At 42.8% G+C, this 15,245-nt stretch overlaps 1 protein-coding gene across 12 annotated transcripts in view; it reads left to right on the top strand.

Moving 5' to 3' along the window:
* The window catches only part of ERG (ETS transcription factor ERG), a 262,203-nt gene that overhangs the window by 221,086 nt on the left and 25,872 nt on the right, over positions 1-15,245 (top strand). For all 12 annotated transcript variants that reach the window (XM_057697335.1, XM_057697336.1, XM_057697337.1 and 9 more), the window contains one exon: positions 1,040-1,191. In XM_057697335.1, the coding sequence (XP_057553318.1) occupies positions 1,040-1,191 (152 nt within the window). The remainder of the gene's footprint in view (positions 1-1,039; positions 1,192-15,245) is intronic.

Raw genomic sequence — 15,245 nt, 5'->3', positions numbered from 1 at the left:
GAGGTCCGGTAGCTGATTCCTTTCTGCAGGCACACAGCTGTTTTCACCCCCGATCCCAGTCCTACAGAGCTGCTGGGGTCTCCTGTCCTGCCCTCTCCCAGGGGGCCAGTGCTGCTCCCTCCCCTGGCCTTCCTTCCTGCACCTAAGCCAGGAACACTGGGAGCCCTCAAACTCTGTGTCTAAAGATTGGCTGCAGGGATTTGAACATCAACACAAGGGTTTCGTTCTGAGGTTGTGAAGAGGCATGCACTCTAGGCTAAACCTTGCTGAGGGTCACCTCCCAGCATCTGTGTGCATGGCCTGTTTACAGTCACATGAGGAGTACAAGTGCCAGTTCCCTGCACTCTGCAAGTGTTTCCAATCAGCTGTCACAGATGGGGTTTGACACGACAGTTTCAGAAGGAGCTGGCTGGAGAAATAGAATCCAGGTGCCTGCTCTCCACTTCCACTGAGTGGGGACTGTCTTAGTCTGCTTGGGCTACCATCATAAAATACCATGCACTGGAGGCTTAAACAAAAGTTCTGGAGACTGGAAGTCCAGGATCAAGGTGCTGGCAGAGTTGGTGTCTGGTGACAGCTCTCTCCTTGGGTGGAGGATGGCCGTCTTCTCACTGTAAACTCAGTGGGGGAGAGAGAGGGAGAGAGAGAGAGAAGGAAAAGGAGAGAGAGAGAGAAAGAGACAGCAAACAAAAGAGACAGAAAGAGAAGGAGAGAGAGAGATGGTCTCTTCTTTTTATAAGGGCACTAATCCCATGATGGGGGCCTCACCCTCATGACCCTGAGTAAACTTAATTATCTCCCAAAGGGCCCACCTCCAAATGCCATCACATTGGGATTAGGGCTTCAACATACGGATTTGGGGGTGGGGCACAGTCATTCAGCTCATAACAGACAGTGCTTTTGTCTTTTCAGACGTCTCCTGCTTCCTCACACCCCTCCACCTTGCCCTTCCCTGCTTCTCTCTGAGTATCATGGGAAGACAGGGAGGCGGGCTCTGGGTTGCCTCAATAATAGAAGGGTGTGTCTTTTTCTCCCCCAGGAACTCCCCCGATGAATGCAGCATGGCCAAAGGTGGGAAGATGGTGAGCAGCCCGGACACTGTCGGGATGAATTATGGCAGCTACATGGAGGAGAAGCACATGCCGCCCCCAAACATGACCACGAACGAGCGCAGAGTCATCGTCCCAGCAGGTCAGAGGCTCGGTCAACAACCCCCGCGTGCCTAGAGCTTCACTCAGCTCTGTCTTCTTGCCCTCAGCATTGGTCACCCTCCAATGCCTGAAGCAGTGATTGTGAGTGGAAGTCAGCAGAAGTTGGTCCATTGTTCTGGGTGTGTGTGTGTGAGAGAGAGAGAGAGAGAGAAAGAGAGAGCGAGAGAATCCATGAACTGTGACCCTTCTAAGGAGGAATTGCCTTTTCTATGAGATTATTTGGTGTTAAATATACTTTCTTTTACAAAGTGCTATTTATAATAGAAGTTAGGCTTAAATTTTTTTTTTCTACGTATCTGGCAAAATTTAAACGTTGGGAACTCTATATTGTTTGATCTCAAAATCTGAAATTCCAGCTATCACTGCCCTATAACACAGACTCCAAGAGTCAGAGAAATTCTTTACCAGAAGTGATTCTAATCCCAGCCCAAAACAATAGCTCTGGATTTGAGGAAAATGTGAGGGATTTATTTATTTAGCAAAACTGAAGGTAATAGGAAGGATGCCTTAAAACTCCTCAGAGGAAATGCGCTACGTAAAACCAAAACTACCACCACCACAATAGCAACGGTGACAGCCATCACTGCTCAGTGGGTCCTGCCTCTGTATTAGGTATTTGGTGAGCGATGGGGAGACATCAACTTTTTGGTATCATAAAATCTTGGGAAATAGGTGGTATCCTTGTCACAGGTGCCCTGATGAGGAAAACAAAGCTTGGAGAGGCCAGCCTACAGTTAATAAGAGCCCAAGTTAAACTCAGACAGGCCCTCCTGACTCCTTCATTCTGTTTCTTCGGGGATTGGAGTGAATCTCAGCCCCTTCCAGCAGTCCCTGGACATGCCCTCCCATCACCCACTGCAGACATCTGGTTCCCTCTGGTTCTGCCCCAGGGGCTGAACTTGCTGTCGCCTCAGCCCCAAATCCTTGATTCCAGGGGGTTCTGTCCTTCATCGGGGCTCTGTGCAAACACCTCCTCAGAAGCCTTTCCTGACCTCCCCCAGCCAGAGTCACCCTCTCCCCGACTCCGCCCAATGACTCTCAATGCACCCCCCGCCCCCACCTTCCTCATTTTCCTTTATCGCATTTGTTCCCATCTGTCACTATAGTGGACCTTTATGTGAAAGTTCTCTTATTCTCTGCCTCCCTCGATAGAGTATAAGCCCCACAAAGGCCCTGCCTCCGTGGCCAAGTGCAGTGCCTGGTGTGTAGTAGGTGCTCAATGAATATTAACCAAAGGAGGAACGGATGAAGGGGTGCCTAGCCACGGGGTAGCACTGCCCGGGCTGCTCCTCGTTGCCGGAGTCAGAAGAGGTGTGCGTGGGTGAGGTTGGCTCAAACTTGATTCTCTCTTGCCCCAGAGGTCACCTCAGTTCATCTGCACGAAGTGTGATGGCAGATGGGTTCAAATCCCCTCCATGGCATGATTCCCACCCCCGCCTCTTATTCTGTATCAGATCACATGCAGTGGACTTCTGTTCCCATCACCTTCCAAACAGCAGAGTGCAGAGTCCTTGGCAAAACGTCTGACTTGAGTTCATGGACTGGGTTTCTCTTCAAACTGCATGGAGCTGATTTGATGCAGTTAGGTACCAAAGGGATCATTCATCCCTGATCTTGAAGCACATTGTGAGGCTTCTATAGGAGACGGTGGGGAGAGTCTCATGTGTGCCTTATGAGAGGGACAAAGCTTACTTTGATGTTTCTTGAGAGGCAGTGGACATTTATACAGAAGGCATGTATTTGATTTCATCATGGAAACTTAGCTACATTCCTGAGACCCGCCACTTGTTTCTGTGACTTAGAACAGGAGGCATTTCCTGTTGAATGGAAAAAAATATGGAAGGGTAGATGTCCGAGGTGCCCATCCTGGATGTGTGGTACCTAAAAAAGGCTTGAGAACAGATATGTGCCAGGGGAGGAGTGGGAGGGCAGGGATGCCGTTGCCTTGGACACTGACGGGATGAGGTAGAAACCCAGAGGATGTGCGCCCAAGCCTATCTCACCCTTTGCCTTCCTCCTTACAAAAGTAATTTCTTCAGTTTAGCAAAATGAAGTCTTTGGTTCTCTAAGATGAGAGAAGCAGTCTGAGGACAGCCCTGCATTGAAGATGCTTATCTGGCTTCCGTGTGGAATCGCAGACCCAGGAGCTAAATAAGCCTGGTGCCATTACATCCTTTATCTGATGAGTCCTATTTCTGTCCTGCCAGCAATAGACTTTGATGTCATCAATATCCTTTCCAGTAGGGTCAGACTTGTGGCTTCCTATGTCAAATAAACTGTTTAGAAAACAGGAGCGATATTTACATGGGAAAGAAGCAACTTAACAAGTCAGAGCATCCACCATCTGTGATCTAGGTAGTAGGTGCTCATTAAATGTCAGTCGATTGGGTGGAAGCCTGGTTGCACAGATTGGCTCATATTAAGTTTTTGTGTAAAGGCTGGTTTCACCTCCTGAAGAAAGTCCTCTTTCAGCTGTTCCCTCCTTCGGTTGCTTCACGCCAATGGGGAGGCAGTTTTTCAGTTAATAGGATTTGTAAGAGAGCTCATTGTGGCTGGTTTTGCAAGTTGTGAGTCTTTCAGTTATTGGTCAAGCCTCATGTGTGTGTGCTCATACACAGACACACAGATGAACACACACACACACACACACACACACAGCTGCATTGCACAATCCAGAAAATTCCCCAGTATAGAGGCAGCAGGACGTGGGGACTGCTCCGTCAGCTGCTACCTCTGTACCTCAGCCCTACCTCTGGGATCCAGACATCTCACTCAGGCACATTTTGGGTGTAGAGAGCTCTGAATACTTAGTTAAAATTCTCCAAACCTGGTTCTGACTGGCTCATATAGTTCCTACTTCTTAAAAACATCGATTGGCATTTATAAGTGCAAGTCAAAAAGATAACCGAAAAAAACCCATTAATTATCCCTAAGCACTTGCACTGTTAATCAACTACATGCTGACATTCATGTCCTAGACCTAAAAATGGTCTTGATACACACTGAACCGAAAATTGGTGTGTAGACAGAGAGGAGAAAAAACAGAACCTGGGGTATCGTCTGCGTTCAGATTGGGCTCTTATACTTGGATTCCTTACGTCTCAAAGTCCCTGGTTTTGAGACTCACTGTCTTTAGTTAACTCAAGAGCTTTAGAGAAACTCATAAAGTATCCCTAATCAATCAATATATACCTTCATTTAATATATTTACATTTCCTCCTTATTTCAGAATAGATTTAAGAAAGCTCACATAAATGTAAATAAAGGAATAAGATAGAATCAATTTTCAAGGTAAATGGATAGGGAACATGGGCTAAAGTGAGAACTTAACGACAGTGAAACCAGGAGGGAGGTTTGTATGTTTCTGTATCTGTGTATCTCTTCCTAATGCAAACTTTTAAATCCTTCACGGTTGCGAAAAGTGGGTGTTACTTGGGCCCAAGGTGTCAGCAGGCTGCGAGAAGGGGATGCCTCAGTCAGTACGTGCCTCAGTGTCTCTAGGATAAATGGAAAACATGTGGGAAAGATGGCCCAGCTATTAGTTCCGAGGCTAGAAAAAAAATGTGTTCCTTGGTTTGTTGTAGGAGGGTGACAGGGAAGTCACAAGAAAAGCACTCAATCAGTAGGGCCGCCAGACATTCTGGGAAGCCCCGGCTCACACCTGTTATCCTGGCAAGGTTGGTGCCTCTCCCACTCAAAGTGTAGTGGTTAGAGAATACATCACACCTGTTTCTTTCTTTCCCTTTCCTTCCTTCCTTCCTTCCTTCCTTCCTTCCTTCCTTCCTTCCTTCCTTCCTTCCTTCCTTCCTTCCTTCCTCCTTCCTTTTTTTCTCTCTTTCTCTCTTTATTCCTTCTTCTGTCTTCCTTCCTTCCTTCCTTCTCTCTCTCTCCCCTCCCTCCCTTCCTTCCTTCCTCCCTTTCTCTATCATCTATCTATATCTACCTCTCTCTCTCTATCTAGCTATCACCTATCTTGTGTGAATATCCATACCTCTAGGTCTACATCTTATAGGGTTGGGCCATTCCTTATGTTCATGGTTGCAGGTCAAAGTCTCATTCAGTGAAATCATTCTTAATAAGAGGGGCCCCAGACGTGGGAGCCAGTTAAATGGCTGTTTGTTGGCTCAGCTTAATTTGGAAACTGACAGGGAAATGTTTTTCCAAGTATGATCAGAACCACTTGCATCAGGATTCCCTGGGAGACTTACGATTTAAAAAGGCTCATCTCCAAATTTTCTGAATCCGGGTGTGGGGTTGAAGATTCTGCATTGTTAACACATTCCTGGGTGATTTTCATGCATTGTAGGGTTTGAGGAGCTCTAGTCTAGATAGAAGACACTAAATACATTTTGCTTTAATACACCTTCATTATCTGAAATAAAGGCATCATTTAGAAAAGGGAGTTGGCACAAGAAAGACTTGTCCTAAAGCTTTTCCCTTCAGATGGATCAATGTTTTGGGGGCTGTCGTTGGTGGGCACAGTAAATTCTGTAAAGGTCCTGCGTCCAGGCGTCCACAGGAAAATCCAGGGACATTCAAGGCAAAAATGCAGAGTGAGAGCTGAGGAAGAAGCCCCACAGCTCCACTCATTGGTGGCAACACTGAGCTCCATTCAGACAGATCAGATCAAGCACAATACTCGACCTTATGCATTTTACGATGTTCTCATCCACAGCGAGACAACTCAGGGACAGCCCGGGAATCTGACTTCCTGGTGTTTCCAATTCTGCTTCACCAAGGCTGTGAACACAGATTGATGTTTAGAAACAATGGGTCCCCGTTGTACAAAGGAACTGATATGTTCTAGGGAACGTAAGTTTTGTGATGTGTGATGAAGCCTCTGCGTCAGGGATGCTGTCCCTCCATATGCAGGGTGGCCTCTGACCGTCACTGTTATATTTTTGGCCTTGACGGTGTACTCAGCGATGTGCTAAGAGGGCTGGCAAAGAGGAAGGCATGGTCTTCATCCACTTTTCTTCATAGTTGCAAAATGTTGACCAAAATGCAATAAACAGAACCTCTGGTTTCAGCAGCTTACATCATTTTGAGAAGATGTTTCTTTTTCTTTGTTTTTATTCCCTAAAATGGGAGCTAAGGCATGGGGCTCTTCAAACACTTCTATTTTTATTTTCTAAATATCCACCTTGAGCACAAATGCTCATGGGAGTCAGAAGTCTTAGAGATAAAGAGTGGTCACGTTCATCTTTTAACTGGCTCGCTGTCTGCATCCATCCATCCATCCATCCATCCATCCTTCCATCCATCCATCCTTCCATCTATCCATCCATCCATCCATCCATCCACTCACCCATCCATTCATTCATTCAATCATTCATTCACTGAACACTTGGAATATTCCAGTCACCAAGAATGAAAGCTCTTATGTGATTTAAAACCCCCTGTTCCTGGCTCCCAAACACACGTGGCTGGAACCTTACTCAGGCCCTCCCTGCTGGGTAACTTCTACTCAATGCGTGAGGTATTCACCAAGTACTTGTCACTCTCCTACTAGTCACAGAGGAAATGACCAAAGCCTGTGAGAAGCAGATAAGATCCAGCCACATGAAGTTAAGTAATTCATGACAGGAGAGAATATGATTAAGAGCTCCAGTGAGTGATTCAGACAAATGTTTCAAAATAGCTGAGGAACAAGATGACTATGTACATGACTAGTAAAGAAAAGCTTCCTTTGTGCCCCGATGACAGGATTTCTAAATCCCTTTGCAGCCTCCGCCATTTTCCTCTGCCCTGTCCTACCCTCCAGTCACATCCTTCCACTTGTATGTTTCCATGTTACCAGTGTCCTCACCCATGCTGTTCCTTCTGACGGAATGCCCTTCCTCCTCTGCTAATGAATCCTTCTCACTCTTCAAGGCATCTTTGAAATCTATCCTGCTAGGAAGCCATCCGTGATCTGCTGGCACCTTCATTGCTTCTCTGACAACGTCTTACCAATTCTTTCATTACCAGTTTATTTGGTTTTCTGTTACATTCTATAATGCATCTGTGTACTGGATATAGCATTTAATTCCATGAAGGATTTGAGAGGCCTTTTGAACTAAATGACTGATAATCATGTGAAACAAATAGCTGATCAGTTAGAAATGAGGGATCAGTACTAAGGCAATGACAGATATCAGTGGAAAGCCAAGGTCACGTGAAGGAAGAATGCGGCCATTTTGGCCACAAGCTTGGCCAAGATGCCGGAGCTAAGTTTCCAGTATGGCTTTGAGCTTCCTGGTGGCCAACATAAAAGGAGCTGTTTGAGAACACAATGCCTGTTTTCAAAAAGAAGTTTCACAGGGAAGGCAATGTTTTTCTCAGTGCAGAATCCTAAAAGCAGCATCCCTGGACTTTGTGTTCCGACTTCACTGAGGCTGCAGGCGTGACCACCTTCCTGCCACAGTGGCAGCACCGTGTAGCACCAGCCTGTTTCTTGTGATGCCCTCCACAGACAGAGTGAGTTACATTAGCGAACAGCTCAGTGCAGACAGAGCGCGTATGCCCAGCGTGAGTCTTTGCTGGTCTGGTTTCTTAGAAAGTCAGGATTTTGAGTTCTTAGATTGAAAGAAAGCTCCCATAGCCCGCCCATGATCCTTCCTACATATGACATCTCTAAGCTGGCCTCGAAAGCAGATGAATAACAAGCAATAGAAGAATACACTCTCCAACCAAGCCCAGATGGCCAACATATTATTATGACTTAATCTTGTTAGAGTTAGTTATTTATGAGCCTGTCTCTTCTATTAGATTGTGAGCATGGTGAGTTGGTGATTATGTCTTTTGCATTCTTCACCACCAGACAAAGCAGCAAGCTCATGGCCCGTGTGCAGAAGTCAGTAAACATGCATTTATTCAAGTTAGTGGGAATCTAGCTTTAGTTAGTGGGAATCACAGAATCTCAGGAGATGGATTTGCAGGATTCTTGATGATCTTCGGTCAGCTTTGTATTAGTCAGGGTTCTTCAAAGAAGCAGAACCAAGCGCGCGCTCTCTCTCTGTCCCCATCTCCCTGTCTTTGCTTTACTCAGTCTCACAATTCAAATGCTGGTATCTTCTGGAAACACCCTCACAGACACACTCAGAAATAATGTTGAACCAAATATCTAGGCATCCCACGATCCAATCAAGTGGACACAATACAATTAAATATCAAAACTCTCAAACATGAGAAAATCAAGCCCTAGGGAGGTGAAACAACTTTCCTGAGAACGCATGCGCAGATGGGTGAGAGCAGAGGCAGTTCCCAGGTCTGTGCTCCTTTGTACTTAAAGAACTTGTTGGTAAAACATTTCTTTTTCTTAATTGAAGTATAGCTGATGTACAATATTGTGTTACTTTTGGGTGTACAGCAGGGTGACGCTATTTTTACAGATTATACTCCATGATAGGTTGTTGTAAGATAATGGGTATTAGTCCCTGTGCTATACAGTATATCCTTGTTGCATATCTATGTTATACATAGAAGTTTGTGTCTGTTAATCCCACACCCCTAATTTGTCCCCCACCCTCCCTCTCCCCTTTGGTAACCACACATTTGTTTTCTATAAACTACACATTATTTTACTTTGTCCTGCATCTAAACACTCCCCAAAATCTCTCCCATTATGTCAGCATTATGGAATGTGTTTCTAAAGCTTCTGATTATAGTCTTTTATGCTAAGGCAAGCAACTAAACAACCCAACCAAGTGAAACTTAAATTCTGAAGTCAAAACTAATTCTATTTTTAAATTATGAGCTGAATTGAGGAAACCGCCACTGGGTTATGTGTGTGACTGAAATAATAAACACAGAGATAGCAACAGTCACCATCTGTTGAGTGCACACTCTTGTCAGGCACTTGACCATGTTCTTTATTCAAAAGCTATTATCTCATTTAAATCCCACCCTCCTATGGTGTAGGGACTGTTTATTATTCTCACTTTAGAGAGAAAGAAACTAAAACTAGGGAAACTAAGATAGTTGCCCAAGATATCCTAGCCAATGATATGGAGAGCCAGAATTGTAACCCAGTTCTGTCTGAATTCAGAGTCTGAGCTCTTACTGCTATTACGTGATCAAAAATGTCCAGGAAGAACACAAGGGAATAGAATGATGGGACAGATTTGTTAAATTGTTGTAGATTCTTAAGTGGCCTTTTCAAAGGAGATGTAAGTAATAAGTCAAGGGGTAGAGGAGATGTTCAAGAGCATCCACCATGTTGCTCAGACCTTACCCTTTACATTTCCATGAAGATGATGATGATTTCTCTGTTTTTCTTGAAAACCAAGAGAAGAATCGAATTGAAAATGGCTTTGATTTAGCAAGAGTGGCTGCGTGGATGTTAGCACAGGTAGAAAAAAAATTTAAGATAGATGATTCTTGTTTGGTTCCTCCTGTACTTAAGATACCCATGGGATACCCACAGGGCAGTTAGTTCACTGGGCCCGTATAGAGTGTAGGGTTAAAATCACTGCACTTGAGTTCTAAACGGTGCCATTTTCTAGCTCTGGAAAGTCACTTAATCTTGCTGATCCTTAGTTTTCATGCCACCAAAATAAGGATGATAGTAATGCCTACTTCATGCGGTGCTCTGTGGATTAAATAAGACATGTGTGAAGTGCATACACCGTGCTTAGGATATAGTGATACTTCCAAAAACTGCAGCTCTTCTTTGGTCAGGCATTTGGGAGAGAGCCCTAGACTCAAGGGATAAACATGTATTACAGGTTGAATTGTGCCCCCACAGAAACATACACCTAACTTCCACTGCCTTGGAATGTGACCTGATTTGGAAATAGAGTATTTTCAGATTTGATCAAGTCAAGATGAGGTCATGAGGGTGGGCCCAATAAAATGTCTAGTGTCCTTACCAAAAGGGTTCATTTGGGCCCAGACATACACAGAGGGAAGATGATGTGAAGATACAGGGAGAAGGACTTGTAAAGATGGAGGCAGAGATTGGAGGGATGCAGCTGGAAGCCAAGAAACACCGAGGGTTGCCAGCCACCACCAGAAGATAGAAGAGGAACGAAGGATTCTACCCAGAGTCCCAGAGGGAGCACAGCCCTCCTGACAGCTTGATTTCAGACTTCTAGCCTCCAGAACTATGAGGGACCACATTCCTGCTGTTTTAAGCCACTTAGTGTGTGGTCCTCTGTTATGGCAACCCTTGGAAACCAATAAACATGCATGTTGTGGTTGGAAGGTGAGAGGCTAGATGCCCAGGGATATCTATGGAGTGAGGAGAGTGGAGGACCAAGGACAAAACTCCGGGGACACTGACATTTAAAGAGGGGCAAAGAAAGCAAACCCAAGCAGGAAGAGACTTTGAAGTGGAACAAGTCATTCCATTTCTAAAACGTGATGCGTATAAGCAATGTTGTCATGGAGTAACTAAGGGGAGGTAACGGGAAAAAATAAAGAAAAACAAAATCCCCAAACTAGATAATCCACTCAAGAAGAGTTGAAAATGATGCCATCCACTGAAATATTTTGGCATGTCAGAATGTCAGAGACATCTTTAGAGCCCAACAAAAATAATGTAGTCATGTACTTTTTTGAATAAAATACATAATGGAATTGTTGATTCTCAGCGAATTGAAAGTAGGCACACTTTTTTTCCTTTACAGTTTTTGTGCCCTTGGGTACTGAACAATTCATATGTACAATTAACTTCTGACAACTGATTAATTAATAAATGAATGAAGTGCATAGTATGAGCTAGGTTGATGGCTACATTGAAAATGGAAAAGTTTTAAAGTAAATGGGTAGAAAATATGCAGAGAAGACTCTTGGTTCTAGTGAAATATTGAACTTAAAAGGATCTCTTGCAGAGCACCTGGAAATTATGCATAGAATCTAACATCCTTTTCAATGCACAGCTGAACTGGGAAGAAAGTCAGTGAAATTCTTAGGGACTAAAAAAAGGGGGGGAAATGAGAACAGGGCAGCCCATTCTCATGTTGTCACCTGCTTGTCTTAGGTGGCATTGGATGGGGGTGGAGTGCCAATGTCTATAATACAGAGATTTAAAGGTTAATTAGGGGCAGGAGATGAGATCTTGGTCTTGCACAAAGCAGGAGTTGGACCTGATCCATCGCCTCACCCTATAAACACATGCATACAACTGTGTGGTCCAACAATCCCCAGTTTGGGAAATTAACCATTGAAAAGTAGTTATGAGCTAGTGATAACCTTGGACACCTGGCAGAAGTAAGAGCAAAGTCTTCCTGGAGAAGCTTGTCTCCAACCCAAGCTTTACAGAATTCCTACAGATAAAGACCCACAGAAAATGATTCTGCAACCCCAAATTACGAAAATAGGAAGAAACAATCCACCAAGACCACGATTCAGCAGAAACAACAGATGGCATGATTAAACCCTCAAGAATATGAGATAATTGAAGTATGATGGAGAATATAGAGTGAATAGATTTAAAAGGGACTGGATACATAAAAGGAGGAACCAAAAAAGAGAGGAAGAAGATATTATGGAAAATAACAGATAATCTTGAGGAAGAAACAATAGATTTCCTAGAAACACAAAAAATTATTCAAACTCAGCATCAAAAAATATCAAAAACTTGGTAGATGGATTAAACAGTTGATTTGATAACATCAAAGAGTGAATGAGAGAAGGGAGACTTGCAATTGTTTTCAGAGTGCAGCACAGTGACAGAGAGGTAGAAAAGAAGGAAAAAAGTCAACATTTGGGAAGGACTCATAGTAATGTCTTACATAGATCTAATAGAAGTTCCAGCAAGAGGAAATAAAGAGAACAGAAGAGATGAAATACTTGAAGAGAGAAAAGCTAAGACTCTCCCAAAACTGATGGACAAATTCATTCTCCAAATACAGGAAGCACCAGTCAGAGAAGTGTAAATAAGAATTCATCTTCTTTAATTACATTGTGGTGAGACTGCAGAGCACCCAAGACAAAGTACTTCAGAGCCAATATGAAAGAAAAAGACAGACTATCTGAAAATAATGACAGTTATGAGGACAGCAAACTTCTCAACAACAAAACAGCGCACAGAGGGCAATAGAAGAAAATCTCCAGTGAGCTGGGAGAAACTGACAAAACTCTGGTTATCTTCTGGGCTCTCAACCATTTTTTTCCTGCCACAGACTTGAATAAGGTGGAACAAAAATATTGGCCAACGTTATCTTATAAGATTAGGGATGAATGGCTAGTGTTGAGTATTCCTAAATTCCTTGCATTCTTTGGGAAAAGAACATTTGGTGATTAAATTTAGATTTTGTTTAAAGATTAACAAGTAGAGAAACAAACAACAAAAAAGGCACAAAGAAAAATAGATCAATCCAATCAGATGTTTGGAAAAGAGAAATAAAGAACAGACACAGCAATAATGGAAAGCATAAAGTGGCAGAAATCAGATATATCAGTAACAATAAGTGTAAGTACACCAAACTTGCCATTAAAGATAGAAAGTGATGAAGTCGATTTTTAAAACATACTCCAAAGTTAGTTATGTACTATTTACAGAAACATCTAACACAGAGAAGGGGTGACAGCAAATAGACGGGATAAGATATAATAGTTAAATTTCAGTCAAAATAAAGCTGACAAGAATAGAAACAGAAAGGAGAAAGCATTCCTGGAGAAAATTGAGGGTTATCACATTAAAAAAAAGTTTGCATGTATGAAGAATGCGTAACAATGATAAAGTTGTATATTCCTAATAACATAGCCTCAAAATACATAAAGAACTGTACAGAGAAATAGACAAATCCACGTTAGTGAGAGATTTTAATTTGCCTTTCTCAGCCTTTGATAGATCAATGACATGGAAATTATATATGCATTACTAATTTTGATCCAGTGGTTATTCATAGACACCTTCAACAATTAGAAGATAAACCTTTTTTTTAAGCACTCAAAGGACATTTGCAGAAACTGACCATACCGTAGGCCACCAAAGGAGTAACAGCCAGTTTTCAAAAAATCAGTATCATGATACCTCCTTCACTGGCCAAAGTGCAATAGAATTAGAAATCAGGGAATATCAAAACAGTAACTGAACCCCATTCATAGTTTGGGAATGAAAAGGTTCAGAAGTAACCTTGACTGTAGGCTCTAGTTGAGTTCAAATTTCAATTTCTGGTGGAGTGAAGCTCAGACATGAGCCAGTTCTCTTTATTAAGCTTCTTTATAAATGTAAAATCTGTTGCGATGAGGAGGCAAAATGCTAAATCTTATTTTTGCAGGCTTCTGAGTGTCTAGGACAGCAGACTGGCAGCCTCACCGGGGTCTGGTTTTATAAACAAAGACCTCATAGGACTGTGATGTGATTTAGAGGTACATTTTATTTGTGTTAGTATTTTTTCATTACCAAGGGTGATTTTTCTTTCTGGAAGCCAATATTTTACATTAATATTGTTCAAGAAAAAAATGACACTCAGAGCTTATATTATCACCAATTTGGATCTTGCTTAATCTTGCTTTTATTCATTCCTCTGGGGTGAGGGGTCTCCGAAATATGATGTTTGCCTACATGAGGTATTTTGTTTAAAGAAGGCACAGTATGTCTTCAGCAATGCAATATCCTTTTGCTTAATTTAAATATCTACTTAATATTTTCCTGGCAGCAGTGGAATTCTGCTAGGTCAGAATCCAGTTTCAGGGAAATGTAAAAAAATCTTGCAACCCTAAGCCCACCCACTGCTTGTTCCCTCCCCACCCCCACCCCAAACCTTAAACAGGGCGACTCTGCTTTGCTTTTATTTATTGTTTTAATCCCAGTTTACTGAAATAGAGTTTGTAAAACCTTTGGATATTAACCATGTCATCTAAGATACAAATAAGACGCTGCAGAGCAAGAGAGATGTCTTCTTTTTTCTTTTACCTGGTACCACAGGGGTTTACCATTTTGATGTCCACAAAATGTGGAATGATGACACAGATGTTTTCAAAACAATTGGACTGGAGGGCTGAAAACAAAACAACTTATCTTCAGTGGCTCACAGTTCATCTGACAGAAGCACCTCCGAAAGCTTCTTAAAATAAAGTGATAAATCAGACTTTTGTGTTTAAAGGAAGAGGCTGCCCCTGTGATAATAGAGTGTTTATTTCATTTTAGCAGAGTTTGCAATGCAAAATCCAGTGTGTGGATGCATTATTGCTCTGTAATGTGTTATTGTTGGCAAAGTGCTTTCACATACATTATCTCCTGTACTTTTCTCTTCCCCTAACATTTCACTTAATTACCCACAGAATAAAGAAAACAAATTCCAGAGAGGTTAACTTTTACATCTAAGGAATGGTTGGATGAGAACCCAAATATGGGTATTCCGGCTCCCAATAGAGCCTTTTATTTGATCACCAACTTTGGTGTGCTTGATGTAATTTAAGACATTTCTTGATTCCCCACACATTTTCAATGACTCTGAAATTCCCAGATCGTAAAGTCCAGCCTTCTTAGCAAGATCCTCAAAGCTCTCCTTGATCTGCCTCCAACTTTCATTTCCATCCTCGTAAGTCTCCGTGCTGCCTCTTAAACCCTCCACTCCAGCCACACCGAACTTCTCACATGTCCCTCAAAACCATCAGATATTTCATGCCTCGGTGGGTGTGAAGCTGGGCTCAAGCTGTTCCCCTAAACTAAAGGTCTTCTCTGCTTCTGTCACCCTGTTTCTGCCAAAATCCTTTTTGTTAAGGCAGGCTCAAGCCAAACTCTCCTGCTGAAGACTTTCCCTTCTTTTTTCTGGTTAGGATGAGTTGCTGCTTCTCTGGACTCCCACGTCCTGCTTGGATAACACAGATTTCATCCCGATTTGTGGTTTGTCCTCATGGTTGCCTCCCTCGGTAGAATCTTAGCATCTTTGTCTGGGCTGCCTCCAGATCCCTGAAGTGCTTGTGTATGTAGTAGATGCTCAATAACTCAGTTAAATTCAGCTCAGTCCTTATCCTGTTGGGCCTTGGAGTCTACACATTGTTTTATAAATGTCCATCAACAGATGAATGGATAAAGAAGATGTGGTACATATATATAATGGAATATTATTCAGCCATAAAAAAGAATGAAATAATGCC

Source organism: Hippopotamus amphibius, chromosome 10 (genome assembly GCF_030028045.1).
Source record: "Hippopotamus amphibius kiboko isolate mHipAmp2 chromosome 10, mHipAmp2.hap2, whole genome shotgun sequence".
In the NCBI taxonomy this organism is placed as follows: Eukaryota; Metazoa; Chordata; class Mammalia; order Artiodactyla; family Hippopotamidae; genus Hippopotamus; species Hippopotamus amphibius.
This window is presented reverse-complemented; position numbering and strand designations above follow the sequence as displayed.